This window comes from Chlamydotis macqueenii, chromosome 3 (genome assembly GCF_036417535.1).
Source record: "Chlamydotis macqueenii isolate bChlMac1 chromosome 3, bChlMac1.mat, whole genome shotgun sequence".
NCBI classification, from domain to species: Eukaryota; Metazoa; Chordata; class Aves; order Otidiformes; family Otididae; genus Chlamydotis; species Chlamydotis macqueenii.
In genome coordinates this window covers 39,262,411-39,289,532 of record NC_141558.1, presented here as the reverse complement: position 1 = coordinate 39,289,532, position 27,122 = coordinate 39,262,411, and the positions used below count along the sequence as shown (strand labels likewise).

General features: G+C 40.7%; 2 protein-coding genes across 8 annotated transcripts in view; one reads left to right on the top strand and one right to left on the bottom strand.

The window, feature by feature from the left end:
* Nucleotides 1-24,735, bottom strand: part of ORC3 (origin recognition complex subunit 3) — a 41,575-nt gene extending 16,840 nt beyond the window's left edge. Inside the window, exons 1-12 of one of the 4 annotated variants that reach the window (XM_086744209.1) lie at nt 24,572-24,735; nt 21,506-21,560; nt 17,801-17,898; nt 12,434-12,578; nt 11,075-11,179; nt 10,140-10,294; nt 9,064-9,200; nt 5,642-5,801; nt 4,724-4,837; nt 4,578-4,646; nt 2,800-2,933; nt 2,261-2,324 (exon numbers count right to left, since the gene is read on the bottom strand). In XM_086744209.1, coding sequence (XP_086600335.1) covers nt 2,261-2,324; nt 2,800-2,933; nt 4,578-4,646; nt 4,724-4,837; nt 5,642-5,801; nt 9,064-9,200; nt 10,140-10,294; nt 11,075-11,179; nt 12,434-12,578; nt 17,801-17,898; nt 21,506-21,560; nt 24,572-24,595 — 1,260 coding nt within the window. In that variant the 5' untranslated portion in view covers nt 24,596-24,735. The remainder of the gene's footprint in view (nt 1-2,260; nt 2,325-2,799; nt 2,934-4,577; nt 4,647-4,723; nt 4,838-5,641; nt 5,802-9,063; nt 9,201-10,139; nt 10,295-11,074; nt 11,180-12,433; nt 12,579-17,800; nt 17,899-21,505; nt 21,561-24,571) is intronic. The other 3 variants (XM_086744210.1, XM_086744211.1, XM_086744212.1) reach the window with 3 other exon arrangements.
* Nucleotides 24,736-24,816: 81 nt separating this feature from the next.
* Nucleotides 24,817-27,122, top strand: part of RARS2 (arginyl-tRNA synthetase 2, mitochondrial) — a 36,657-nt gene continuing 34,351 nt past the window's right edge. The window contains exons 1-3 of one of the 4 annotated variants that reach the window (XM_086744213.1): nt 24,817-24,994; nt 25,655-25,728; nt 26,384-26,489. In XM_086744213.1, coding sequence (XP_086600339.1) covers nt 24,827-24,994; nt 25,655-25,728; nt 26,384-26,489 — 348 coding nt within the window. In that variant the 5' untranslated portion in view covers nt 24,817-24,826. Of the gene's footprint in view, nt 24,995-25,227; nt 25,251-25,654; nt 25,729-26,383; nt 26,490-27,122 lie in introns of those variants that run through there. The other 3 variants (XM_086744215.1, XM_086744214.1, XM_086744216.1) reach the window with 3 other exon arrangements.

Here is a 27,122-nt window from a genome sequence, read left to right as displayed (position 1 = left end):
AGCTTTTTGATATTAAAAAAGTTTGAGATGATTAAAAACATTAAAGACACTTCTCCCAATAAATTTTTTATCTATTAAAATTTAAGGGTCACTGATATAACAATTGTTTAAATTACTTCCAAGACCTTAGGGTAGACACTCACAAGTTTGTATTTTAATTATAAGAAGGATAAAAAAAAAAAAATCCCACCATAAAAAAAAAAAGTTGAGAAAAGAAAACAAGTTATCTTTAATGCTGTTACATCAATCTTTTCCCCCCATATACACAGCATTATGGCATCTGTATTTCCCTCATCTTATTTCCCAGCTCAACTAATGTAGTTAATATACATAAATTGCAATGCAGTAGAACTATGTATTTTGCCAAATAACAGAGTGAAAATGTGTATTCTGTTCTAGAAGAGTGTGAAAACATTATTAGAAGACTATGCAACGTTATTTCCATAAATACAGATTGCCACATTTACATAATTTCAACCGAAATTTGCCATGAAAACTTTCAGACCGGGTTGTAAGTAATTAGGATGTAAAATTGCTTTTAAAACAGTTCTTTATTCTAAATAACTGGAACTCTTCTCATAGTTATTAAAAAAAGTGGTTAACAATATAGAATATAAATTGCAGCTGACAAAGGGTACTGCAAGCTTAGCTGTAAGCTTGAACAGCAAGTTTACCTGGACCTGAACAGTGAATTTATATGAAGTAGTACCATAGTGACTTTGAAAATGTTTTCCCAAGTCTGGAATGATACTGTAGATTAGTATGACATATAGAATAAACATCACCTCACTAATGCAGCAACAGAGCCTTTTCTCCTCAAGCAGACTACACTGCCAGCCTGGCAAGGCAACAATAGTCCTACCTCTATTGTGGAGATTAGAACAAGTGTGTTCAATTAAAATTTGTCAGAAGCACCATATGCACATAAGCACAAGAATTCTGGCTTCTTTCCCAAACTTACAGGGTGAAGCTTGTGAAATAAGGGCTATATCATTAAACATACAAAGTTTAAAACATACAGAGTTTTAAGTTGATGAATACTCAGCTTTCAAAGTAGCAGCCCATTACATGGTCTTTAAACTTTAAACAAAGAAACAAGAGTCTCAGCTGCTCATTCCCACTCCTTCCCTTCTCCTATTGTTTCAGCAGAACCATTTATGCACCTGCAGAGTGAACTGCACTGGGGAAATAATTCTGCAGAAACAACTTAGCAAAAAAAATTCCCATGTCCTGGTGTTTTCTTTCTTTTTTTTGTCAGGTTACTTTAATTGTATTGTTTCTCTGATTACATTAATCACACAGCAACACAAGCAGTTGTGCTGGCACACCTGCTGAAGTGTGAATAAACAGCAAGGGAACAGCAGTAGCTTAAGGTATTTTTGCCACTCAAGACTGTGGGTCATAAAATCATGTATAAATCATGTCTCGCCTTGACTATGATAATTGCCCTGCACTTGCAAACTTGCCTGCTACCAATCTCTCTTTCAGCTCTTACCATTGTTCTTCACAGCTGAAAAGTCCTTACAGACCAGGAAGCTCTACTAGGATAAATTACTTTCTTTGTCTCTAGTAGCACCATTTGCCTGGCAGGTTAGCTATACTTGAGGTGAAGAGTTAGAAAAAACCCTTTACCCTGAGTGATGCTTCCATCAGGGGTGGTTCAGCTGGTGAAAATAACCAACAGATCTTTGTTGGTGAATTCCTAAAGCACTCACAATAGTAGTAGCCTGACTTCAACGACTTGACAAACCTTCAGGTAAACATGTAACATAAATTAAAGTTTTAATCCTGTATGACATCGAGTATGAATGTGTGCCTTGGGATCCAGACTGCCCTGCTGAGTTCAGTTTGAAACTACAGAGAGTACAGAGGATTAAGAGCTTATGAAATAACCTCCAAGATTACTTACTCAAACACTCCACTGACTTTCCAAGAAAGTCAGCCTGAGTAAGCATTAAAAGATGAGGCCATAAATAAACCTTGTAACCTTCTTTTTGACCAGTTATATTTCTAGATACAGCTAAAAGTTGATGTAAGAAAAGTTGTGCAGATTTTTATAAAAGTGTACCTGGCAATCCTAGAGATCTGGAATTTTGACCTGCCAATCCTAATTCTCCATTACTGGACATGAAGCACAGTATGTACCATATGAAAGATGTTAAACAGAACTATACATATTAGTCTTGTATTTTATTATGCTCCACAAACTAATATATAGGGAAAGTGACTTCTCCTCTCCAAAGATATTCTGAAATTTTACCTTTAAGAAGTTATCTTCTGTCAGCAGTGCAATCTGTTTCTCTGATACTTGACTTTCCACATACCTGATAGCAAGAAAAAACAAGAATATAAAAATGATACTGTAAAGTACTACTAAAGATTATAGAATTCAAAATTTCAAAAAGTTTATGCCACTGTAAGGATTTCTTTGGAAAGATTCAGAAAGGCACAGTGAAATCCAGCAAGGTGAAAGGCAGTCCAAAATCCTAGAGATTCTGCTCCAAGTCAGCTTAACAAGTTCAAAAGTGATTTATGGTTATTTCTCAAAACAGTTTGTTTTTGCATGAAGAACAAGAGAAAAAGAAAGTTCAAGTGATTACTCATCACAGAAGCTGTATGTACTCTCTAGACCAGAAGATTAAGGCTTCCTGAAATGATTTAGAACTGTTGTCCTTTTGATTGATTTACTTTTGCTATAGAAACATATGCACCAGTGATCTACGTTTTTCACAGATTCCTTTTACCTTTTTAAAAACTGACTAAATATAAGATTGTCCAAAAATTTATTTCCCCTTTTACCTTCTAAAAGAAGGCAATCTTCGAACGTTTTCACACTGTACATGTGACAAAGAATTTACTCTCTTCTTAGCCTCAGACAGCTGGCAACACAGTACACTAAGAGGCTGGGAATAGAAGTGCTCCACAACACAGAGCTGAAAAGCAAAGCAAGAACCAGTTGTGTTAATAAAATTCATTCTCCCTGCTATCTCTACCATTTAATGCTTTCCTATTACTACAGTGCATATACTACAATCATAGTAATGCTATTCCTTTAAAAACAAAATCCATTATAGTTCATGAATATTCCATAAGTCACTACAGGACACTGATGATTCTGTTTTAAATACAGTCACATAATTACCTTTTTTGCTGTATGCGCTATTCATATTCAGTATCTCATCCTTCCCCCCTCTTACATAACGACAACTATAGCCTGTCAAATATTCTCCATTCATGTGTATTACTGCATTATTTAGGTTACACATTCAGCTCCAATGCTCACAAATAACAATGAGTATATTTAAAGATATGAAAAGTAACTACTGTACACAAGTAAACTTATCACATATCCTAATTTCAATTTGTTTCATGTACACAAAAATACACTGCTAAGCTCTCACTATGCATACATACAAACACCATTTATCACTGATTTCAGCTGCACTAAATGTTTGTAGCATCAGGGCCTTGCAGAATATACTCATCACATCTATTGTTAAAACCAAACGAAAAAGCCAAACCACCTCACTAAAAACTTTTAAAAAGGAAAGGCACTTCCTGCCAGAAAAGTTCACATCACTCTTAGATATAATGAGATGATGGTGATCCCTTGCATCTATCACTTAGGAAATCTGATCTGAAATTGCTTCATCCTTGAACACTTTCAAGGCACAAGGACACAGCCATTTGCTGCCAGGGCTAGGACTTGTATTTTCGTATCAGGCCAATGGGGAATCATTAGCTCCCAGTGACTCTTTCAAATAAGAGGAGTTGAAACCTATGAAAGCCCACGCAGGTCTGTCTGCAGGAAGAGGTACTACAGCCAGGGTATTTCTCCTGGCCACATGTAATCATTGAATCTTAGATACCAAAGAATCTGAGACACTGTAAAGGTATATGACAGTAAAAGGGCATGTTTTACTAACAGGTTCACTCATGAAACCAGACAAGAAAGAAACATTTTCACAATCCTGCATCATAATAGATTACGGGGAACACAGATTCTTTGGAGAACTCCTGTCCACAATCCACAAAAGCTGCAAGGAGTCTCAGATGCAGAAATACATCTAGATATGAAGATCTGTATAAGTCAATAAAAATATAACTATCATGCTCTGTATAGACTATTTCTGGAAACCTTGAAGTCTTCCACTTTGTCTCCTGAGAGGGTAAACGTAACTCCCATGCACATCTGCTTGGAGCACAAGCACCACCTACTCCAAGGCACAATGTAAATGACCCTGTTTCCCTGAAAAGGTAAGAACTGTGCATCCAGAAACTGTGCCAGAAGAGTGCAAGTGGGGAAGAGACATTGCTGCAGCCTACTCACATCAGAGTACAGGGACCTGGTACCAAGGATCAGAGCTGGAGAGTTCTGCCAGGAGCGTTAGAAGCTACAAGTTAATCTATAGCAAAATACAGGGCTTTCTACCCACTAAGGCAGGTTACCTTTTTAAACGTAACCTTTAAATACAGGTTTTTGTGGCAGAGGAAGTTTTTACATGCTTCTTCATATCTATCCTATGAGTTTTCCCTTAAAACCTTAGCAGTTAAGGTTTTAACTTTAAAACACCCACCTGTTCACAGATCCAAACTGTTTCCAAAGGACAGTTTTTCATCCAATTCAGTGACAGCATTTCTAGGACCTAAGAAATCTTTCAGTGCCTAGTATTTAGCCTTTGTTTTCACAACCATAATTTGAGTTCTTGTTAGCATTGCCTACCTGAAATCCTTTGATAAAATTCTGGACAGAAAAATCATGGTACAAGAATATGTTGATGAGAACCTGCAGAACTTTCTCACCCAGTTTAAAGGGAAACTGGGTTGTCAGAAGCAGCTAAGGGAGACAAAAAGGAAAAGTAGCCATAAGTAGAAATTCTTTCATAAATCAAACTGAGTAAAATTTATATATACAATTTGATACAGCTCTCAGTATGTGTTAACATGAGATACTGAATATACTGCCAACTTCTAAAAACAATATTTCTACTAAAATATCCATGCGAAGATTGATTTTCAGTTTATTATTTCACCACATTTTTGTAAGTACCTTTTATTAACAGGCAGTGTCTGGAGTTAGTTTTGCTTAACACTATTTTTGTATTTATTTGTAAAATTCCAAACAACAGGACAGATTGCTGTAACAACCAGGGCTACCATCACTTTCAGCATGTGTAACAGTGATTTTGGATATCTGCACAAAGCAGTGTACCAAGAATTGCATAGGCACAGCGTCTACATGGCTTGACCATTTGCATAACTGCTAATTTTTGACACGCAGCAAAATTCAGACTGAACTGAATTTTTAATGTTTAAAGCTATCTTTTTCTGGAACAAAGTAAAACTTAAATCAAAGCACTACTTTAATGAAGAGGTAGGAATGTCAAAGTGTAATTGCCCAAGTAAGTATGCACAGATGTCAATGCAAATTAAAGATGAATGCAGATGTGTGAATGTGTCTCAATGGGACAAAGAAGCTCCTTGTATTAAGCTGCTCCACAGCTATGAGTACAAATATTCAAAATCCACCGCTCTCAGGAACAGATTCCTTTTCAAGAGCTTCAGACAAACCTACTTTTAAAGGCTGCACACATACATTGTGCTTGAATACACACACACACTCCTCCTATTTAGAAATTACCTTGTCAATTATAGTAGATAGGTGCTCTTTACAGGAGACGGACTGGAAAAGCTCTATGCACAGCAGAGAGGAAACAGAGTGAGGAAGTAAGCTGTGGATAATCATTGGAGATGTAGCGATTCCAAAAATCAATACTAGAGGTAATTCATGGATATGCTGACTAGATCACGGAGGAAGGGAGAAAAAACATAACAGTTACATTATAGAAAATCATTAAACAAATGCTTTATGTTCTTACTACAGCGCAGAGCAGATGGGGTAAATTAAGATATTTATTGCCAGTAAACCAAAAGAGTTTTGCTGTGGAGTAAAATGAAAAAGAAAGGAAGCTATTTAAAGCCCTAAAGTAGAAAAGCAAATTAAATTGTATTTTAGGATTCAAATTTCAGGAAATGCCACGAAAAGCATCTTCTCAGTTACAGTACTGTACTGGTCCTATCTTCCCAAAAACTTACATTCAGAGAACTGAATCTTATGATTTTTTTTTTTTCCAAGTAAATAAAGGAAAAAAATAAGAAGAGATAATTAAAGAGCTAACAGTCTCAAGGAATTTTACTTTTTTTTCCACCATTCAATAAATTTAAAATAAATATGAAACCCCTCTAATGCTGTATATTCCAATTATACTTAGGAAAAAAAAAATGCAACTTCTCTAGATTCTATCTTCCTCTTCAGATAATTTTTAAAGTATACGCTTTGAAAACTGATAACCAGGACTGAATGCTGTGTTCCCTGTGAACAGCATATAAATTATACTGAAAACACTGTATTTTGTATTATTTCATCATTATTTTCCATTTTTAATTAGCTTTGAGGAGACAGAAGTTCTGCTATCTTAAATACCTTCTAGGTTAAAATGGACAATTTATTCCTTTCTTCTGTTTTCACCACAGCAACTTTTTGACCTTTGTGTTTAAATTGTTATCCCACAACTATTTCATTTCTCTAAGTCCTCAAAAGTCATTGCTAGAGACTTAAACATAAAAACAATATACTTCAGATATTACTGTCCACTGTTGATAACCTAAAAGAGTTATGAGAGAGAAGCTGAACCTTGTTGTCGTAGTTCAGCCCCGATCGGACCAGACTACGCAGTCTCTCTCTCACTCCCCCCACCCTCCGAGAGAACAGGGAGAGAAAATATAAGGAAAAACGGCTCGAGGTTTGAGATAAGGACAGGGAGAAATCCTTAAAGTTACCGTCATGGGCAAAACAGACTCGACTTGGGGAAAACTATTCATTTATTACTACAAACAGCAGGATAATGAGACAGAGAACAAGATAACCTCCATCCACCCCTCCCTCTTCCCAAGCTTAACATTATCTCTACTACCTTCCCCTCCCGAGCGGCACAGGGGGGAAGAGGGAATGGGGGTTGCGCTCAGTTCATCACATGTTGTTTCATGCCGCTACTTCATGGTTGGGGGAAGAACTCCTCACATTCCTCCCCTGCTCCGTTGTGGGGTCCCACCCCTACGCCACAGTCCTTCGTGGAACTGCTTCGGCGTGGGTCATCTCTTCCACAGGGTGCAGTCCCTTCAGAACAGCTGTCCCAGCGGGCTCTCCACGGGCCACAGCTGCCTTCAGGCATCCATCTCCCCCGGTATGGGGTCCTTCACGGGCTCCAAGTGGATCTCTGCTCCTCCGTGGACCTCCATGGGCTGCAGGGGGACAACCTGCTCCACCATGGTCGTCACCACGGGCTGCAGGGGAATCTTGGCCAGGAGCCGCATTACTCCTCCCCCTCCTTCTGAACTGACCTTGGTGTTTGCAGCCGTTCCTCACAACAGGCTGGTAGATGTCTCTCAGGATCTTTTTTACATCTTATTCACTTCTCATTTCCTCTCCACTTCTTGCAGCTGGGCTGGACTGAGTCGGGCCCAGTCAGCTGCCTGGCGAGAGGCCAGAGGGTGAGGCCTGCAAGGCCCATGAGGCCTGCGCCTCCCCCTCTGTGCCTCTGCCCCTGCTCAGCTTCTTCACATCTTCTCTCCTCTTTTTTTTTTTTTTTTGTTTTCCCCTTCTTAAATACGTTATCGCAGAGGCGTTATCACGGGACATTCTGCTACCAATCGGCTTGGCCTTGGCCAGCAGCAGGTCCGCCCTAGGCCCGGCCGAGTCCACTGAACAAAGGGGAGCGACTTCTAGCAGTTTCCTACAGAAGCTACCAGCTTAGGCCCCCCCTCACTAAACAAAACCACGACACTTGTGATTAGTAAATCAGAATCTCTCACATTTACCCACTTCATCCTTATTATTAAACATGTTTTAAGACTGAAATGGAAAGAATAAACCCAATCTCTACAACTATCCCAAAGATATATTTTGAAGTATTATGCAACTCTGCCAAGCTTCTATTTGACTCATCTTCTACTTTATTTTAATCAATGCAATCTTCAGTTATAAGATCATTTGAGTCCCCTAAACCTTTTTTTCTGAAGAGACAGGCAGTCTATTAAGAAAAGTGTATTTGCCAATAGTAGACTAACAGACCTTCATCTGTGTTCCACATGCTCATAATTATGTATTTATCTTTGCCACAAAAAGCAAAATAAAACACAACACTTAAAAAACAATTAAAACAATTTTCCCCTGCCTTACACCCTAATTATTTCCAGATAATTGTGCATTTCTGATTTTACTTGTTGAAATGTTACCCAGAGAACCCATCTGCCAGATCTGAAGTAGAAAAATATTTTTATTGTGGGTGTCTCAGCAAGTGAAATTGCCTAGCCTTTCTTAGAAGTAATGTCAAGTGTGCACGCTGCAGCTGAACTAATTGTATAACTGCAATTGTATAACTGCAATTGTAGTTTCAACCTGGGGACTAAGTGTAAGATGCTCTTTTTGAAGAACAGCATGGATTTTTCATTAGAACGCATGAGACAGTATTAAGGAAGACCAGTTAAGGAAGGACAGAAGCACAGGAGCACCCAAAGTAGTCAGCTACTCATTACAGATCCTGGCCAACACTTGAGAAATTTTCTGGCTAAGTTTTACATACTCTTATTAGTAAGCTAGTGACCTTTAAGCAGCATTACATCTGTAGTCACCAAAAAAAAAAAAAACCAAACTCTGAAAACAATTTTAAAAGTTTACAGAAGAAATATCCAGGCATGTTAAAAAATCAGTCTCACAATCACAAATTCTGTAACAACTAGTACCAATAAATCCTCTTACGTAAAGAATTAAATCTGCCACCCAGTATCCCAACCCAGCCCTCAGGTACTCTGGTTAAGAGTCACAAGTTAGCTTTAAGATAATTAATCCCCAAAACCTAGCAAATAGGTTTTTGCTCAATCACTGCTGCAATGAAGCAGCATCACTGATTCCAATTCTCCACTGGCTTCATTGTTACACTTCAAAACAGCCACAAATAGAAAATGAGTAAAGGAATGGAAGAACTAAACTTCAGTTCACGTTACCCGCTGATGACTATGAAGTCCTGAAGTACTTTTGCAGTGAAACTTTCCATGTCTTTGAATATAACTACAACTGGAGGAGACTGACAGTGTCTAGAAGAGGAAGTTCTTTTTTTGCTCGGAGTTTCAGAATCTGTTTTCTTCAAAGCCGTTTGTTACGCATTAACAAACAGAAGACAGGAAAACAAAAAGATTGAATCACATCTACGATATTATAACGCTCTAAAGTGACATGACTGACTTTTTGCTACAGTTGTATTTATTATTAGCACCTAGAATTGCAATTTTTCTTCCTTCTGTTTGGCACAGCAGGAAGTAGAAAGAATAAACAAATTTTAAAAACCTACATGCCAACAAAGACAAGAATAGCTCTGAGGGACAAAACTGGTGAAATTATGTAGAGATTGAGGGAGAAGATTTGAGTTCTGTACACAGACATTACCCATTTCCTGTATCTTTATCCAGTAATAAAAAGAGCATATACCCATTAAACTTTTGTTTAAACACACTGCTTTGATGAGTAACTGATCGTAAAAATCAGTTCTAACTTTCGTTTGTGACAGAAACAAAACTTAAAACTTCACTAGCTTTATTAAATACAAAGATAGAAAAACATTTCAGAAGTTATTTTCTCACTGCTTGTCAATGGGCTGCAGATGACACAATGAGGCATTGGCACTAATACGGTGCCTTTCCCCTGGATGGCTGCTCTTCCTTAAGTGTTGTTTTAATATACAAAACATCTCAGCACTCCTGGGAGGAAAGCATCTGGCATGAAGTTAATACTGCATTTTAAGCTTCTAGTTCCCAATTAAACATATGATAAAACAGTATTTTTTGCTTGTTTTTCAGACTTCTGACATTCATACCTCACCAGAAACTAACTCCACATTTATTATATATGTTACAGATTTAGATTCAAATCACCCCAATCTCAGTTATTTCTTAGTATTAAATGAAAATATAATCTTTGGCATTTTCTCACTACGGCATAGAAATTTGAGTTATTCAATTTCTTTTTTAAAAGGTCAAGCATTTTTATAAACTGGTGATAACAACAACAACAAAAAAAATCATACCTTTGTTACACTCTCATACCAGTTGATAATAGAAGTCATTGAACAACGTATTCTATTCTGGGAAACCTGCACGTAGTCCTCATCTTCCAATGAGTCCACATCTACATAGCAGTCCATCAGCTGCCTCATCAGCTTCTGCATCAGATTTTTTATGCCTTCACAAAACATTTTTAGACACACAGTAAAGACATTTGGTTATTTGGTAGTACTTCTCCAACTCAATATTCTAAAAAATTACCCCAAGTTATCACTTATTATTTTTCACTTTTCTAATTATTCTCCTTCTCTCTCCAGAATGCACACCTAATGCTCCAGAAAACTTGAAAGTATTTACGATATGCATACTGTTAATGCAATAAAAATCATTGTATTAATTTGCCTAGATAGCAACAACACAGATTAAGATGTTCGCTCTGTACCTTTCCTGAACTCCAGCCACATGCTATTAGAGTGACCTAAAAATAAACAAGGCAGCCAATTCATAGATTGCAGGATGCTGCCATAAGTGATTTTAGTCTTTTTACTCAAAAAATAAAAAAAGAGTAAGGAGAGTGTGACAAAATTTTATTTGACCAGTTTGCTCACTGTAAAAACGTGACTCTAAGCATGTAAAAACTGGAACGCATACACACACTATCCAACTAATCAAGAGAAAAAGTCATCCTACAATATCAACACTCAATACACTAAGCAGCATGCTCCTGACATTTACATTACCACTAAGCAGTATTTCAGTCTTCATTGTTTTAAACAGAACTGGATACCTCTTAAAATACAATAGGCGTTACTGCTATGTCAACACGGGATGGAGCAAATCTTTAGAAGGTCTTCAAGATCCCTGCATCCCATTATTCTTGATTTGGGGGAAAAAGCCAGAATTTCTAGTTAATTGACACCCTATTCAGAAGAAGCAGCAAAACTATTGCAGTATTTACCTGGGCAATCTTTGGCTTCCAGCAAGGCTATATACGGAGTAAAGTTATTCTGAAGGACTTCTGAGAGACTTCTGAAAGTCAAGTCATGATCCGTAACATTTACACCTAGAAGGCAGACAAATTTCTAAGGGCATTTTTCCTGTGATTTGTGACCACAGTGACTGAATAATAAACTGAACAGCAGATAAAAAGTAGAAGATGCCTCATATATTCAAGGAAGGAATTAAAAACATCACATCATGAGGAAAGATGAAAAACTAGCACAAGATGAGACATATATGCTAATACTAGCTGATTAAAAGGAACAGGGAATCACTGCAAAGACCTCTCATATAGTTTATGTTTTGGAGTTTTTATAAAGAAAGATTTCTGAAGGGTGCAAATGTGCAAGGATAAGGACTGGTTTTCTAACTTCCCTCCTACTCATACCCTCAGAAGCCATCCACAGTCATCTAAAGCCTGCAGGCGAGAAAATGAAATTCACCTTCTCCAGAAGGAGAGCAGTGCATACACCTGAGACCTGGATCCTCACGTGGCTTATGTAAGGAGGAAAATTACTATGAGTTAGTATGAATTCACTATGAACTACTCAATATTTACTGCCTTTGTTAACATACTTAGTCAACCAAAAAAAGAACAAGCCCCTCCAGAAGGCAATTCACACTTCTTCTGCAGAAATATTCAGAGCAGGAACTTCTCACTTTCTACTACCTACAACAGTACACTACCTTCCAGGCTTTGTTAGTGTTTGCATGGTAAATTTGAAACACAGGCTTGATTTTAGGTTCCCTAAAATGTTGCAGTGGGGAAAGAAAGAAAGGGGGAGAAAAAAAAAAAAAAAAAAAAAAAAGACTTCTGAACTTCACTAACTTCAGTAATAAGATCATAAGCTATTTTCTTTATCCTCCGCTCCTTTTCTGAGATAACGACACTGCTTTCCCACATTTCCTACATGTAAAGATGCACTGCAAGAACATATCAGAAATACAGAAGCTGTGTAATTCCATGGTTCGTCATAGAAATCACCGAGCACACTGGCAGCAAACAGAGCAGAATCAAAGCATCCCCAGTGCATCAGGGAAAAAAAAAAAAAAAAAAAAAAAAAAAAGAATCAAATCAATACCAGCTGCCCAAGACAGACCTTTAGGGAAGGTGCTACCTTACTGCACTACTATGCATACAGACAAAAGAAAAGGAAGTTTTATCCTGCTTCCTTCTCCCAGCACAATCTCTTCTGTTAACATTTCTGAAGCTGATACTGCTCAAAGTAATTCTTGGAAGTCAGCATTATATATTTCTTTGATCTTTTTGTCAGTTTTAAACAGATGTACATAATAAAATATATCTTTAAAAAATTACCCAAGACAAGAGCTGCAGTAGGGATTTCTCTGGACTTCATCTGGTAAGTCCATTCTGTTGTTTTCTCTTGGAATTCAGAATGAGATCGCCTCAAAAAACTTATTAGGTTGTCAAATAACTGCTTATTCAAGTTTTCCTGTATTTGCTGAAAATAAACACAGAGAGATTTTATTTATACAAATGTGAAACACCAGAGTATCTTCCTTTTCCTATCCCTTTCCTGCACAATTTTTCATCCTTAAAACTCCAGGGTAAAATTTTAAGTAACATTACATTTCCCTGTGAACTATAAACATGCTAATTTATTCACGTGGCAAATACAAACATTTCCCATCTCAGAACTTCCAGCCAAACACCTAAACAAAAACTTGAAAAGCAAGTGAGTTTAACTGTGTTGTCACACCACAGGCTTTAAAGGAGGAGAAAAAAAAAAAAAAAAGATACTGACAAACTGTAAGTGACATAGGAGGAATAAAAAAATTTAATCAGTTTCTGGAAGAATGTTCATGAAAATTCCTATTATTCTCTCTTGGCTTACAAAACACCTGTAAAACATTTTTCTGAGAAACCTGTATGAGAGCAAACATTCAGCTCCTCCAAATCTAATTCAGGATGAAAGAAAAAAGCCTAATAATAAAGGAAAACACTAAGTATGCTTTATAGAGAAAAATATCAAACCACATGACTGCCATATTTGCAACACTGTCTTTTGCCCTTCACGATGATTTTCGTACAAGAATATCTATACACAGGAATATATGAAAAGCTGAGAGAAAGTAGGGGGAGATAAAACTTTTAAAGGCGCATACATAGTGGCAAGATTTTGTATTTCTTTTATTATGTAGGTACCTTTGACAATGTCTCTAATCCAAAATATGCCTTCTGCTAGAACAGACAAAAAACCTGTACTCTGAAGTTCACTATATCAACATACACTCTAGAATATAGATATTAGAAACAAGATTAAACCCCTGGCCCCAATAAAATAATAATCGAGATTTATTAGAAACAAGAAGTGACACACAGAGCAGTGAATTTGATTTTAAACAAAGATACAAAGGCTGTCTCTAGCAGCATTGATGAGGCAGCTATCAAAGGAGTTAAGGTCACATCTCCAGGAGACTGCATATGATGCCTGCTCAAAAACCTGGGCTTCATTTCCATCACATAGAAGAGTTCCAGTTGCTCTCCTCAACTGAAAACTGTACACAAAGTAATCTTACTCTTTTCATTCTCTCTTTATTAAAAAAATACTCTTCTGGCATTTCTGATGTTTATTGTGCACCTCTGAGCTCCCACTTGATAAATTCTATGGCAACTCAAAAGAAACTGTAACATGGAATTTTAAAAAGAAGAGTTAGTGCCATCAGCTTTATAACAGCATCATAACAGCTCCTCTATTACCGTATGTCCCATAACAATCCTCTGAGTTTCTGCTTCAGAATCCATCAGATGTGAGCTTCTTCTGATCATTATTGTACAATTATTGTACACATTTTCACTAAGATGCCTTAACAAGAACTTGAATCCTTACTTTGCATGGTTACAGTATATATTCTTTCTTCCAGAGCACACTTGTGAAAATGGAATTCAGTCTGCCATAGCACTACACATTTACTTAGCTCTCCTAAAATCCATCAGTCTTTTGCTGTCAAAACAACTTTGTTACTAGCAGTACTTTGGTAGTGTTCCAGAAAGTATGCTAGGCTGCTCTGCATCTCAAATAACCAACTAATTTACTTGCATGATGCTGCTTACTCTGGAAAAGTTGTGTGAACGGGAAGTTCAGTCCCTGCTGCCGTCACTAGGTTTGGTCATGATTACGTTGTGTAGTCTGAAAACCATCATCTGCACATTTGAGGTAAAATTACCATATTACACTTAGGTTTTTTGTTTCTAACCTGGATCTTGATAGTATAACTGGAATTCCTCAAATTCCTCACTTTACAGGAAGGGAATGTTTCTGAAAGCCCTTGATGAGATGTATCATAATAAGAACATTTGCAAGGCCACTGCTGACAGCAGGGGTCAAACTGGGATACTTTGCAATACTGAAACAAAAAAGGTCCAAAATCCACCTTCCAAAAATCAAGGACAGCTCCTTTACTACTTTCGCCAGCTTTTCATGTTGAGAAGCCTGAAAGGATGTGATCACCAGACAACAGATTGTGCTGCCACAATTGCAGCACAGCTTATGATGGACATAAAAAGGCCAGGAGTGCTCCACAATCAAGTGTTTGGAGACCAGACTCTTCAACACCTCAAGTAGGTACCAGAGAACTGGGAAAACACCAGCACATGGCCTGCCAACAACTGTCAGGTAGCAGTACCCTGGCAAAAACTTTGGAGAACATCCTGCTAGGCTCCCTTAGCACACTAACAGAACCCCTACAATAAAAGTCCAAACCAGCCGTGCACTTTCCAAGTATTCCACCATGGATCAGGTTTACTACATCAGGGTTTGAAAGTATATAAGTGTCGTAGTTCAGCCCCAACCGGGACCAGGCTACGCAGTCTGTCTCTCGCTCCCCCCACCCTCCGAGAGAATAGGGGGAGATGATATTAAGGAAAAACGGCTCGAGGTTTGAGATAAGGACAGGAAGAAATCCTTAAAGTTACTGTCATGGGCAAAACAGACTCGACTTGGGGAAAACTATTCATTTACTTCTAAAACTAGCAGGAGAATGAGACAGGGAACAAGATAATTTCCCCCCAACCCTCCCTCTTCCCAGGCTTAACATTATCTCTACTACCTTCCCTCCCGAGCGGCACAGGGGGGAAGAGGGAATTGGGGATGCGGTCAGTTCATCATGCGTTGTTTTACGCTGCTACTTCGTCGTCGGGGGAAGAACTCCTCGCATTCCTCCTCTGCTCCAGTGTGGGGTCCCTCCCACGGGCCACAGTCCTTCGTGAAACTGCTCCGGCGTGGGTCATCTCTTCCACAGGGTGCAGTCCCTCCAGAACAGCTGTCCCAGCGGGCTCTCCACGGGCCACAGCCACTTTCAGGCCTCCACCTGCCCCGGCGTGGGGTCCTCCATGGGCTGCAGGTGAATCTTTGCCCCTCCATGGACCTCCATGGGCTGCAGGGGCACAACCTGCTCCACCATGGTCTTCACCATGGGCTGCAGGGGAACCTTGGCCAGGAGCCGCGTTACTCCTCCCCCTCCTGCTTCACTGACCTTGGCGTCTGCAGCCGTTCCTCACAACAGGCTGGCAGACGCCTCTCAGGATCCTTTTTACATCTCATTCACATCTCATCTTCTCTCCACTTCTTGAGGACAGGCTGGGCCGAGTTGGGCCCAGTCAGCTGCCCAGCGGGAGGCCAGAGGGTGAGGCCTGCAAGGCCCACAAGGTTCGCGCCTCCCCCTCTCTGCCCCTGCTCAGCTGCTTTACATCTTCTTCTCCGTTCTTCTTTTCCTGTTTTCCCCTTCTTAAATACGTTATCGCAGAGGTGTTATCACAGGACATTCTGCTACCAGTCGGCTCTGCCTTGGCCAGCAGCGGGTCCGCCCTAGGCCCGGCCGAGTCCACTGAACAAAGGGGAGCGACTTCTAGCAGTTTCCTACAGAAGCTACCACCTTGGGCCCCCCTCACTAAACAAAACCAGAACAATAAGAAATAAAATCCTGATTGAAGAAAGCTCTCACCTACCTGGTCTGACCAGACAGATGATGCTGCTTTGAGCAGGAGTTCAGACTAGATTTTCTAAGGTCCCTTCTAACCTGAATTATCACACAATTTTATATGTAGGAACAATTATCACCTCCAAGTCTGCCAAAAGTGTGATAAAAGGATGTTAATCCAAAACTCAGTAGAAAAAATATCAGAGATACCCCAGAAGCTGGATAAAGAAAATTCTATGTATAGCAGCAAAGTAACTGCAGGTAATCTGTCCCTGGGCAAATCAAACTCTAAGGCAAAGCCCGTATCAATGTGTAGGATGAACTGTTTTCCATCAGGAGAAGGTAGAACAGAGAAAGTATTTGGCAAACTCCTAGCAGTCTCAAGGAAAACAAGGGTAGGAAATTTAAAACAGGAAAGAATGATCATTTTCCAGAGGGCAATGGTTCTGTGTTTCCAACTGGTTAATGGAGGCTTTCGTTATTGTGGGCTATGCCTGCTGCTCTGCGAGAAATTCTTGCAGAGCACTAGGTAGGAAAAAAAAAAAAAAAAACCAACACTTCTTCAACCTGAAAATCTTGCAGCCACTGTGGGCGATGTAGAAGCATTGTCTCAAAAGCCTTGACAACGTGCCAAAGAAACAAGATCCAAGAAGTCTTTCAGAAAAAGCTACAGAATGTCATCTTCCCTGTAGTCCACTGTGCAGCTGCCAAGGCAGTTCCTGGTGCAGCTGCCAACATTACTGCCAATAGTTAACCCATCAAGCTGAAGCAGTTGGCAGGAAGATACCAAATACACCTCCACAAACTTCTGTGTGTTCTCTATAATCAGCATCACAACGTAGCGCGCTGCTTTGCTCAGCCTGGGTAGTTAGGTTTGAAAAGGGTGCTGACTAGTCAAAGTGACCTGGATCACGGAATAGTAGGAATAGAATTAGAGGAATTTAAGAGTTTAGCCCAAGGGTCCAGATTGTAAGCTACATCCAGCTGGCTTCTACTGTACATCCCAAACCAACCTGTGGAAAAAAAATTCTCATGATGTCTAGAGTCCAACAACAGGCAGAGGAATATGGAATACTTGCCCAGAATCCTTGACACTGAATAGCAGAGGAAATCCCTGCTGTACAGGAGGAATTATTCATACCACAATACAAGCCAGCTGGCTATAGGGACACAACAACAGCATACCATCTAACACACAACAATTAGAAGGCCACAGTTCAGTATGAAATTAACTCCCATCCCCACCAGACAACCCCATGGACACTGTCCGTACTAATTCAATAGACTATGCTCGCAGCTGTGTCGTTCAGTATTTGACACCCATGCAGTTGTATTCACATAAATCCACTGTGAATCTTAGGCTGCTAGGAACTCTGTAATATAGGGGTCAAGAGCAACCTAAAATCCTCAGAGAGCTGGCAAGCACATAACTGCATTAAAGGTAGAAAACAGCAGTATGCCAGGAATTAACAAAAAGGACAACTAGTATGAAAAGAAGCTTAGGAGCAGGAAGCATCAAAAGCATGCAGTTCTGTGGCTAGAAGTAATGTGTAATTGATGGATCGGTTATTAATATTTTAAATTCTGGACAGGGATTTCAGTCTCAGTCAATATTTCTGGCCCTTTCATTGCTTTAATTAATTGCCCTTTTAAGCATGTAAAAAATACGATCTACGTAAACAAAGAAGCAAGTAGCATAGTTACTAAAGCAAAACACTCCTCCAGTACTAGGTGCAAGACTCACCTCTGTTTCCAGTTTGATCTGGTTCCATAAAGACTGACAAGTAGCAAAGCGCAACTCAGTATCCTCTGAAGCATTGTTTCCTTCTCTGAAACCTCTAGCTAGAAAGACAGAAAGCAAAGGCAAACACAAATAAGATTATTAAAACAAATTATTTTTTGTTGAGAAGAAAACAAAGTACTTGACTGAAACAAAATCTTAATACAGGTATATATCTGAGGGATATGACTTGTCTCTTAACCAATTAATTAACTGCTGGTATCTGGTAGAATAGGTGAGGGAACATGCAGAATCTGTTACCCAAGTATGCAGGCAAAAGGTAAAGAACTGGCTTCCATCTCAAGTCACAGGTGAGCTAAAGACTAAACCGGAGCAAACACCCTTTATTATTAAAATACAATAAACATTTTTAAAATCTTTCCCTTGCTTCAGAACATTTTGTGAGTCTCTTTCACCTATCAAATATTCAATCCCCCTTTACTATTAGAGTCCGATATGACCCATAAAGCCTTGCAAGAATAGGTATGTGCAAATCCTTTCTGTTCCCCAGGGAAGAGGCAGCTAACATCAATTTCCTGAAAATAATAAGGTATACTGGGAAAGGACTGTCGGGTTACATGAAATACAGATTTATTTATTTTTAAAAAAATACATTTAACCAGCACAACTATGTCAGCAAATTTTTTAAGGGCAAACCAAGCCTACATTTTTGGCTCATCTCTAAACTGGCCTTCACTTCTCTACATGCTCTTTATGAAACAGGAGAATCAGATCCTTTCTGGTAAAACAGTGTCTTGGCACATTTTCTGAATACATCTGGCTTCCCAGGTACCGCTTTGCCTCACAGATGTGAGTACAGAAACTCTCCACCAGCTTCCAATAAGAAGGAAAGACAGAGCTGGGAGTAAAAGGGGAGACTGAACAGAAATCAGTATAACTGAGTGAGATCTTTCTTGTTGTTTTTCTTCCCATATTCACAGAGTCTACATTTCCCTTATTTAAAAAAAAAAAAAAAAAAAAAAAAAAAGGAAAAAAAAAGTGTACAGGCTTGGAACCACCCTTCTACTCCCAACATACATTTAGCAGGCCTAGTGTAGCTTTAAGGCTTCACTAACACCACCTGGAAAAACACAAGGACTGAAGGTTAAGTAAACAGCCTGTTAACTGTTGCTACAAGGCAACATTAAACATAACAATTGATTTTTTTTCTGAAGGTATGCATATAAAAAAAAAAATAATTTGCTAGCCATTAATGTCCCTTTGGTGACCATTCAAACGAGCAGCAGCAGTGGTCTGATCTTTAGAAAAGAACCAATTGATGAGCATATAAAATCTCTCAAAGTACTAAAACCAGCCAAAACTGCTCTGTAAATGATGAACAAGAGGCATCTTTCACAGCTGAAACTTCACACTTGACAGATTTGGGCTACCAAACTGGAAAGATGTACATCAAAGTACTGTTTATTTAGAACATCATTCTAACCAACTGCTGCGAGCAGACAAACTATCTCACCTCTGCCTCTCTTTAGGGGTAGGTCAGTCAGATTTATTTTTCCAGTCTCAAAGCATTTGCTAACTAGAACAACACGTCTAGTAGGATTTATCCAAGCATTACTAATCTTGCAAAAATGAAAAGATAATATCCAGTAAGGGGTAAAATTTCAATGTGATTTAAGTGCATAGGTCTTGGTTGTTGATTTATTTACCTTGCAATGTCTTGGAATGACAGGCTGGTGTCATAGTTCAGCCCCGATTGGGACCAGACTACGCAGTCTCTCTCTTGCTCCCCCCACCCTCCGAGAGAATAGGAGGAGATGATATAAGGAAAACAGCTCAAGGTTTGAGATAAGGATGGGGAGAAATCCTTAAAGTTACCGTTATGGGCAAAACAGACTTGACTTGGGGAAAAACACTCATTTATTTCTAAAATTAGCAGGAGAATGAGACAGGGAACAAGATAACCTCCCCCCAACCCTCCCTCTTCCCAGGCTTAACATTATCTTTACTACCTCCCCTCCCGAGCGGCACAGGGGGGGAAAAGGGAATGGGGGTCGCGGTCAGTTCATCACGCGTTATTTTACACCGCTGCTTCATGGTCAGGGGAAGAACTCCTCACATTCCTCCTCTGCTCCAGTGTGGGGTCCCTCCCACAGGCCACAGTCCTTCATGAAACTGCTCCGGCGTGGGTCATCTCTTCCACGGGGTGCAGTCCCTCTAGAACAGCTGTCCCAGCGAGCTCTCCACGGGCCACAGCCTCCTTCAGGTCTCCACCTGCTCCGGCATGGGGTCCTCCATGGGCTGCAGGTGGATCTCTGGCACTCCGTGGACCTCCATGGGCTGCAGGGGCACAATCTGCTCCACCATGGTCTTCACCACGGGCTGCAGGGGAATCTTGGCCAGGAGCCGCGTTACTCCTCCCCCTCCTTCTTCACTGACCTTGGTGTCTACAGCCGTTCCTTACAACAGGGTGGCAGACGCCTCTCAGGATCCTTTTTACATCTTGTTCACTTCTCATCTCCTCTCCACTTCTTGCAGCTGGGCCGGGCCGAGTTGGGCCCAGTCAGCTGCCCGGCGGGAGGCCAGAGGGTGAGGCCTGCAAGGCCCACAAGGCTCACGCCTCCCCCTCTCTGCCCCCCACTCAGCTTCTTCACATCTTCTCTCCTTTTTTTCTGTTTTCCCCTACTTAAATACGTTATCGCAGAGGCATTATCACAGGACATTCTGCTACCAATCGGCTCGGCCTTGGCCAGCAGCGGGTCCGCCCTAGGCCCGGCCGAGTCCCCTGAACAAAGGGGAGCAACTTCTAGCAGTTTCCTACAGAAGCTACCACCTTATGCCCCGCCTCACTAACAAAACCAGAACAGCTGGATTCTATTTTCCTGCCTTTCATTCCCTGAACTACAGATGTGCCAGCTCTCACAGAAAAAAAAAATAATTTGGGATTAATTTTAAAGCAGGTGTTACAGTAAGTCCCTCTGGCAACAAAGCAGCCTGTGGTGATTTCCACAAAAATTTGCCCTTATTACTTTCCCCTCCACTTTTAAAACACAAATTATCACACCTTTTTGACAACTCTGGTGATGCCAAAAAAAGTTTAAGCTGGTAATAAGAACAGTAAGTTTCTTAACCGAGTCTCAAAGAGCAACTATTTAAGCAGCACTATTTGTAGCTCCAATAAGAGCCAGCCCTGTTCAGTCTTCCTCAAATGACAAGAGATCTGTACACACAGCATACAGGCTGGAGAAAATACATATAACTAATACTAGTGGACAGAAACCATGGGATCTTCACAAATGACTTTTCTTTCTTCTTTCCCTCAAGAAACTTAAGCAAACTACCCAGACTACAATGAGACTTATGAATGGCATATAATTTCTGACTCCTATAGTTTCAAAGTGGCTCATTCAGACTCTTCAGATAAATAGTTCATGAGTCAGTAAACAATTTACGGTAGCATGGAAAGCAGTTCTCTTGTAAAAAAAAATTGCAAAGAGAAAAGATAGCTATACAATTGATTGCTGGAGATGAAAATAATTTATACTAGCTAGTAACTTGCTGTCATTCCTCCGAAGAAATGAGTTTTCAGCAATATCAACATCAAGGTGCAATAGAAATCCTCATGCAGCTATGACAGAACTCAATCAGACGTGGTGATCTTTCCAGGATTAACCCTTCTCATCCATAGAATCATATTTAAAATGCACCAACCTTTTTTCTGAGACACTCTTCTCTTCTTGGGACTTGGTTTAAAAACAAAGCAGCCCTAGAGAATAGCAAAAAAAAAAAAAAAAAATAAACTTCAACATGAGCATCTGACTGGCTTCTCAGGCCACTTTATTGTTCTTTAATTTCAGTGCTCCATTAAATCAACAATTTGAGCTGAGCTGCCAGCATCTTAAGGTTATCAATTTGCATGTTGTCTCTTTATATTCCTGTTTGAAGCTGGAAAACTACTAGAAGGAGCATCCCAGCATATTTGGGCAGAACTTGTTCATCTTTCCATCATGTTCTTCAATTCAATCATCAAGTAGAACAGAAGCAATTTCTTTAAACTTCTCATAACCTCCAACAGGTTTAGAATTAAGAGGAAATGATTCCCTGGGGACACATCAATAGTTTTCTCAGTACAGTTTCAGTTAAAAACAAAATAAAAAAAAAAAAGCAGGAGGCTAGGATGCATAGAAAAGGTGATACAGAATAATGCAATGAGTATTAAGTCATTTACAAAAGCGAATGACACACCCTAGCTACAGAAGACAAGGGCATCCCTACCCAAAAAAAAAGTAAAGATGATTAAAAGCAGAATGACAAATGGTTGGAAAAGGTTCCAATAAATAAAAACACTGACTCCAAGGAAGTCCTCCAGAGAGGACTAATCTCCCAGTTAGATCCATTTCATCACAAATGAGGAGGAAATAAAACACAAGAATTAAGCTTTGAATTCTAGAAGACTTTTTCATTTTCCTCTAGAAAATCTTAAATTTCTTCCCCCACTCTCTCAAATAAAAACTCATCTCTTTTGAAAAGTTATAATTTCCTGTGTATCAGAAAGCTTATGCTTTCCCCAACTCCCATTGTGACACTCTTGCGCTACAGCAAGAGGGAAGGAAACACATAAGTGTTCAAGACACAGAGTGATTCAATTCTGTATTTCTCAACAGAGATGTTTATATAAGCAAAGACTACTGAACTCAACCTAGGATAGTTCAGTCACTAGTGTTAAGAATTATTTAGTGAAAAGAAAACTACAGAGGTATGTTCAGTTTCGATCGCAAGCACTGACCTGTTGGGCGACTTTGGACATGTTTCCTTTCTTTTACAAATAAGAAATCGCAGTAAAACACTGATCACAGTATTGGCCACCTCTGAAAAACGGCCTTATGAATTAGAGACACCTTCAGATATTTTCCATTTTACCATGTAAATTAACAACCATCTAAAACTGGCTGGACAAATAATCTGGTTATTCTACACATCCTAAACACTCTGGGACAATTCAACTACAAATAGCTACGCTACAGCCTTATTTATGCTACAGTACGCATAATGTGTCAGAACAGTAACTCACAAGAGCACAACTGGAATAGTTAAAAATAACTATAAATCATATATATGAAAGAAGAAACAATGTGTGCTTAATCAAATGAACCACAAATATTATTTAATGATTTACAAACATTGCATTTCCCTGCATCAATGAATGCAGTAGAGACTAGAAAATAAAATGGCAAAGAAGTATTACATATAAGATACAGGAGGCAAGGGGTGGGACATCTCACTACCTAACTACATAAAAGCAACAGCCATTCTTGAAAGGGAAATCCAGCTGGTTTGGATTAAATTTTAACTTTATTTGGAAGTACTTCCCTTTACACCTGAAAGTAATAACCTGCACAGTGACTTCCACACCAAAGGATCCAGCTGCACAGCACACTTCAGTAAATTCAATACAAGGGACAGCAGCCTTCTGATGACAAAACGCATCCCTTCCTGCTGTGAACCACTGCTACTGTTCACTATATGCTCAAGCAAGGCAAGAAATTAGTTAAACGGTCCAGTACAACATTTTAAGTCTCACTACTTATTAACACTCTGATGAATACACTGATCCTACTGCCAACCCCGACTACAGGCCAGGTAAAAGCTTTCAGCTCAGAAATACTAAGGCGATAACAGACATTTAACATTACGTGTGAGTGACACCACTTTTATTTTTATTTCTCCATTAAATTAGTTTAGGGGGAAGACACAATGAATGTTTCAAAGTGGCAGCAAGCAATGCCAACAGACTTTAGCTGGAAGCGACAAAACCTACAGCCACAATGCTACTGCTGAGTTCTAACGGAGGTTTACTTCAAGTACGAGTGCTTCCTGTGTGCTGATAAGATGGAGGAGCAAGGCAGGAGGGCTGACTGTGTGTTGTGAGAAGAAAAAGGAGGTCCACAAAGACAATCAGAGGGCTGGAGCACCTCTCCTATGAGGACAGGCTGAGAGAGTTGGGGCTGTTCAGAAGGCTCCAGGGAGACCTTATAGCAGCCTTCCAGTACTTAAAGGAGGCTTGTAAGAAAGACAGGGAGAAACTCTTTAGCTGGGCCTGTTGTGATAGGATGAAGGGTAATGGTTTTAAACTGAAAGAGGGCAGATTTATATTTGACATAAGGAAGAAATTCCTTATTGAGGGTGGTGAGGCACTGGAACAGGCTGCCCAGGGAAGTTGTGGATGCCCCATCCCTGGAAGTGTTCAAGGCCAAGTTGGATGGGGCTCTGAGCAACCTGGTCTAGTGAAAGGTATCCCTGCCCATGGCAGGGGGGTTGGAACTAGATGCTTTTAAGGTCCCTTCCAACCCAAACCACTCTGTAGCTCTCTAAAAAAGTGCCTTGGATACCGAGCGGGCGACAGGGCAGGGATGGAGAGCCACCAAGACTTGACACAGCAAGGGAAGGGAACAGACAGGGCAGCTGGGCAGGGGGATGAGGGAAACGGCAGAAGAGGAGCAGACGCAGGGCGCGACAGGGCAGCCCTGCGGGTCAGACCCTCCGGCACCCGCACACCCAGGCACCACTCTGAGGAGGCCGCTCAGGTCGGACGAAGGCCTCGTCCCGCTGAGCGAGGGGAGCAGCCAGCGCTTTGGGCCCCCCCCGGCCCCGCCGCGGTACGAGGCCCCGAGCCGCCCCGCCGTCTCGGCGGGGCGGGAGCGAAACTCGGCGGCCTTCTGCCCCCGGAGCGGCGGCTGGAGAGCAACCCCCGCAACGCGCCCACCCCCCTCCCCTCACCTTGGAGACGGAGCAGGTGCTCATGGCGCCCTTCCCGCGCCCCAAGCCCCAGCGGTACCGGACACGCCACGCCGCGCCGCCCCGCCGCCACCGGAGCCGCCGGAGAGGAGGGGCCGCGCAGGCCGGCGCCGACCCACAGCACGCGCGCACGCCGGAAGCACCGCCCGCTTCTCCGCGAAACGCCGCGCAGCTCTCCCCTCCTCCCCTGCGGAGTGGGACAGCCCCTGCGCACCTCCTCCGCGCAAAGGAGGGCCAATGGGCTCTTGTCCCTCGCACCCCCGTCTTGAGAATGGTACGACCCGGCCCGCCCCTGGGCGGGCGGAAAGGAGAGGTGGCGCCGGGGGAGGAAGGGGCGGCCGTGGCCTTCGGCCCGTGGGCGCAGCCATGGCAGCCTGCTCTTTTCGGAGGAGCATCGCTTCCCAGGTACGCCGCCGCTCCCTGTCGCAGCTTGCCTGGCCAAGGGGGGGGCGTCATAACTGAGGCTTCCCATTTGCGCCCGCACCCAGGACCCCCCCACCCCCATAGGTCGATAGAGGCGTGCGAGGGTTTGATGGGATCCTTGGAAGAAGAGGAGGCTTCGGGGAGAGCTTGTGGCGGCCTTACAGTACCTCAGGGGGGCCTCGAGGAAAGACGGGGAGACTCTTCACCAGGGCCTGTGGACAAGGCGATAGGACAAGGGGTAATGGTTTTAAAATACAGGGAGGCAGATTCAAATTAGATATTAGGAAAATTTTTTTTCATAGTGATGGTGGTGGAACACAGGAGCAGGTTGCCCAGAGAGGTGGCTGATGCCCCATCCCTGGAAACATTCAAGGCCAGGTTGGACAGGGCTCTGAGCAGCCTGATCTGGTTGGAGATGTCCCTGCTCCTTGCAGGGGGGTTGGACTAGATGATCTTTAAAGGTCCCTTCTAACCCAAAGTACTCCATGATTCTGTGATTCAAGGAGAAAGAACCCCAGATGTGTATATATACACAATATATACTGTTATGATATATAGTCCCCCATGAATATTTAAACGGGGAGTAGTATTTTTCCTGGATCTTTTTTGCTTATGCTACTTTGTTCTTTATTTCAATTTTAGCTATCAAAGGTTTTGGATCTGCCACCAGAAAATTTAATAAAGTCTATATCTGCAGTTCCTGTCTCCAAAAAACGGTAGTGTTTACGTTTTTATCTTACAATATTACGTCGTGTTTTATTGTTTTCTGTTGTGCTTATTATTGCAAGAACTTGACAGGACTTTAGGGAAAAATAAACATAGAAAAACCAAACCTAAGTTAGTACACCAATCCAATTGTAAGCAGACATCTAAATTTAATTAAATTGCTGTATTTTTTCAAGCAGGCTCAAAACAAATACAACTGCTTACAGCTGCAAACAATTCTAGCAAAAAGCTGTACAAATTACAGGTGGTGGTTAAATGGCAGATGTTTCAGCATTAATGATCTGAATGTGAAACTGCTTAGAACCAATGTGAAGTTGTTACAGATTTTTTTCAATGTCCTTCTTGAGAGGTGTAATAATGTTAGCAAGTAAATTTCCTGTACTCATGAGCATGATTTTTGTTCGTTCTTAAATTGTGTTCTCACCATATCTACTTTCTGGTTGTATTACTTAAGAGCAAATGTAATATTTGTCCTTCTGTTCGAGCTTTCTAAACATAGTGAACTTTCAGGTGTTTGTGACTGGTTTATGTTTGCCAATTAGACTTGTCATATGCAGAGTCAGCTTGGATCTGCAAAATCTCCCCATCATTTAAACAGTGTTGTTTTTTTTTTTTTTTCTGCTTTTCATCTGTTCTTTTTTTCAGGCATGTTGCTGATTTCCAGCTTTCTGTTGCTTCTGTAACAGAAGACAGTTCTAGTAATTGCTTAGCACAAGATCTTCAGCTTCAAGCTCAGAAGCTAGCTGAAAGGGTATGCTAATGCATTAATCTTATGTATTTGATGAAATAACAAACTTACAGACTAGAAGTGCAACAAGAAATGGTATTGTTTCTTCCTGCATCTCTTTGGGTCAGAGTAGTTTAATGATGGCATCTAATGTAACTGTACGCAGAATCTTCACGGGGAATAGCAGAAGAAGTTTTAGTTAAGGTTCTTGTGAAATCATTGTTTTCAAATAGTTTCAGAGTAAATAATATTTATGAAGCTTGGAGGGTATCTAAAGGGTATACCATGGTCTATACTGTTAACCAAAACGCGAGGAAAAAACTGAGTGTGCAGTGGCTTGGAAAATCAAAGATGGCAAAATCCAGTACGGGGATGGCAATGGAGAAATATAGCTTCTGGATCAGACAGGCCAAATTTTCAGATCCTTTACTGCTTGAAATTGAGATTTCTTCGAATAGCTATTTTTTCAGGTGTACTAGTCTGGGAAATGGCAGTAGCTGAGGTGTTAAGACTAACTACAGCATAAAAAAAAAGAGGCAATATACAAAACAAGGTCTACAGACCTTAAAGGAAGGGAAGGAAATAAAAATTTGAAGAAGTTGGCATGCAGAAAGTTGAACAAAAGTGGGATCAGAAAGGTGATGCTAAGGTTTGATC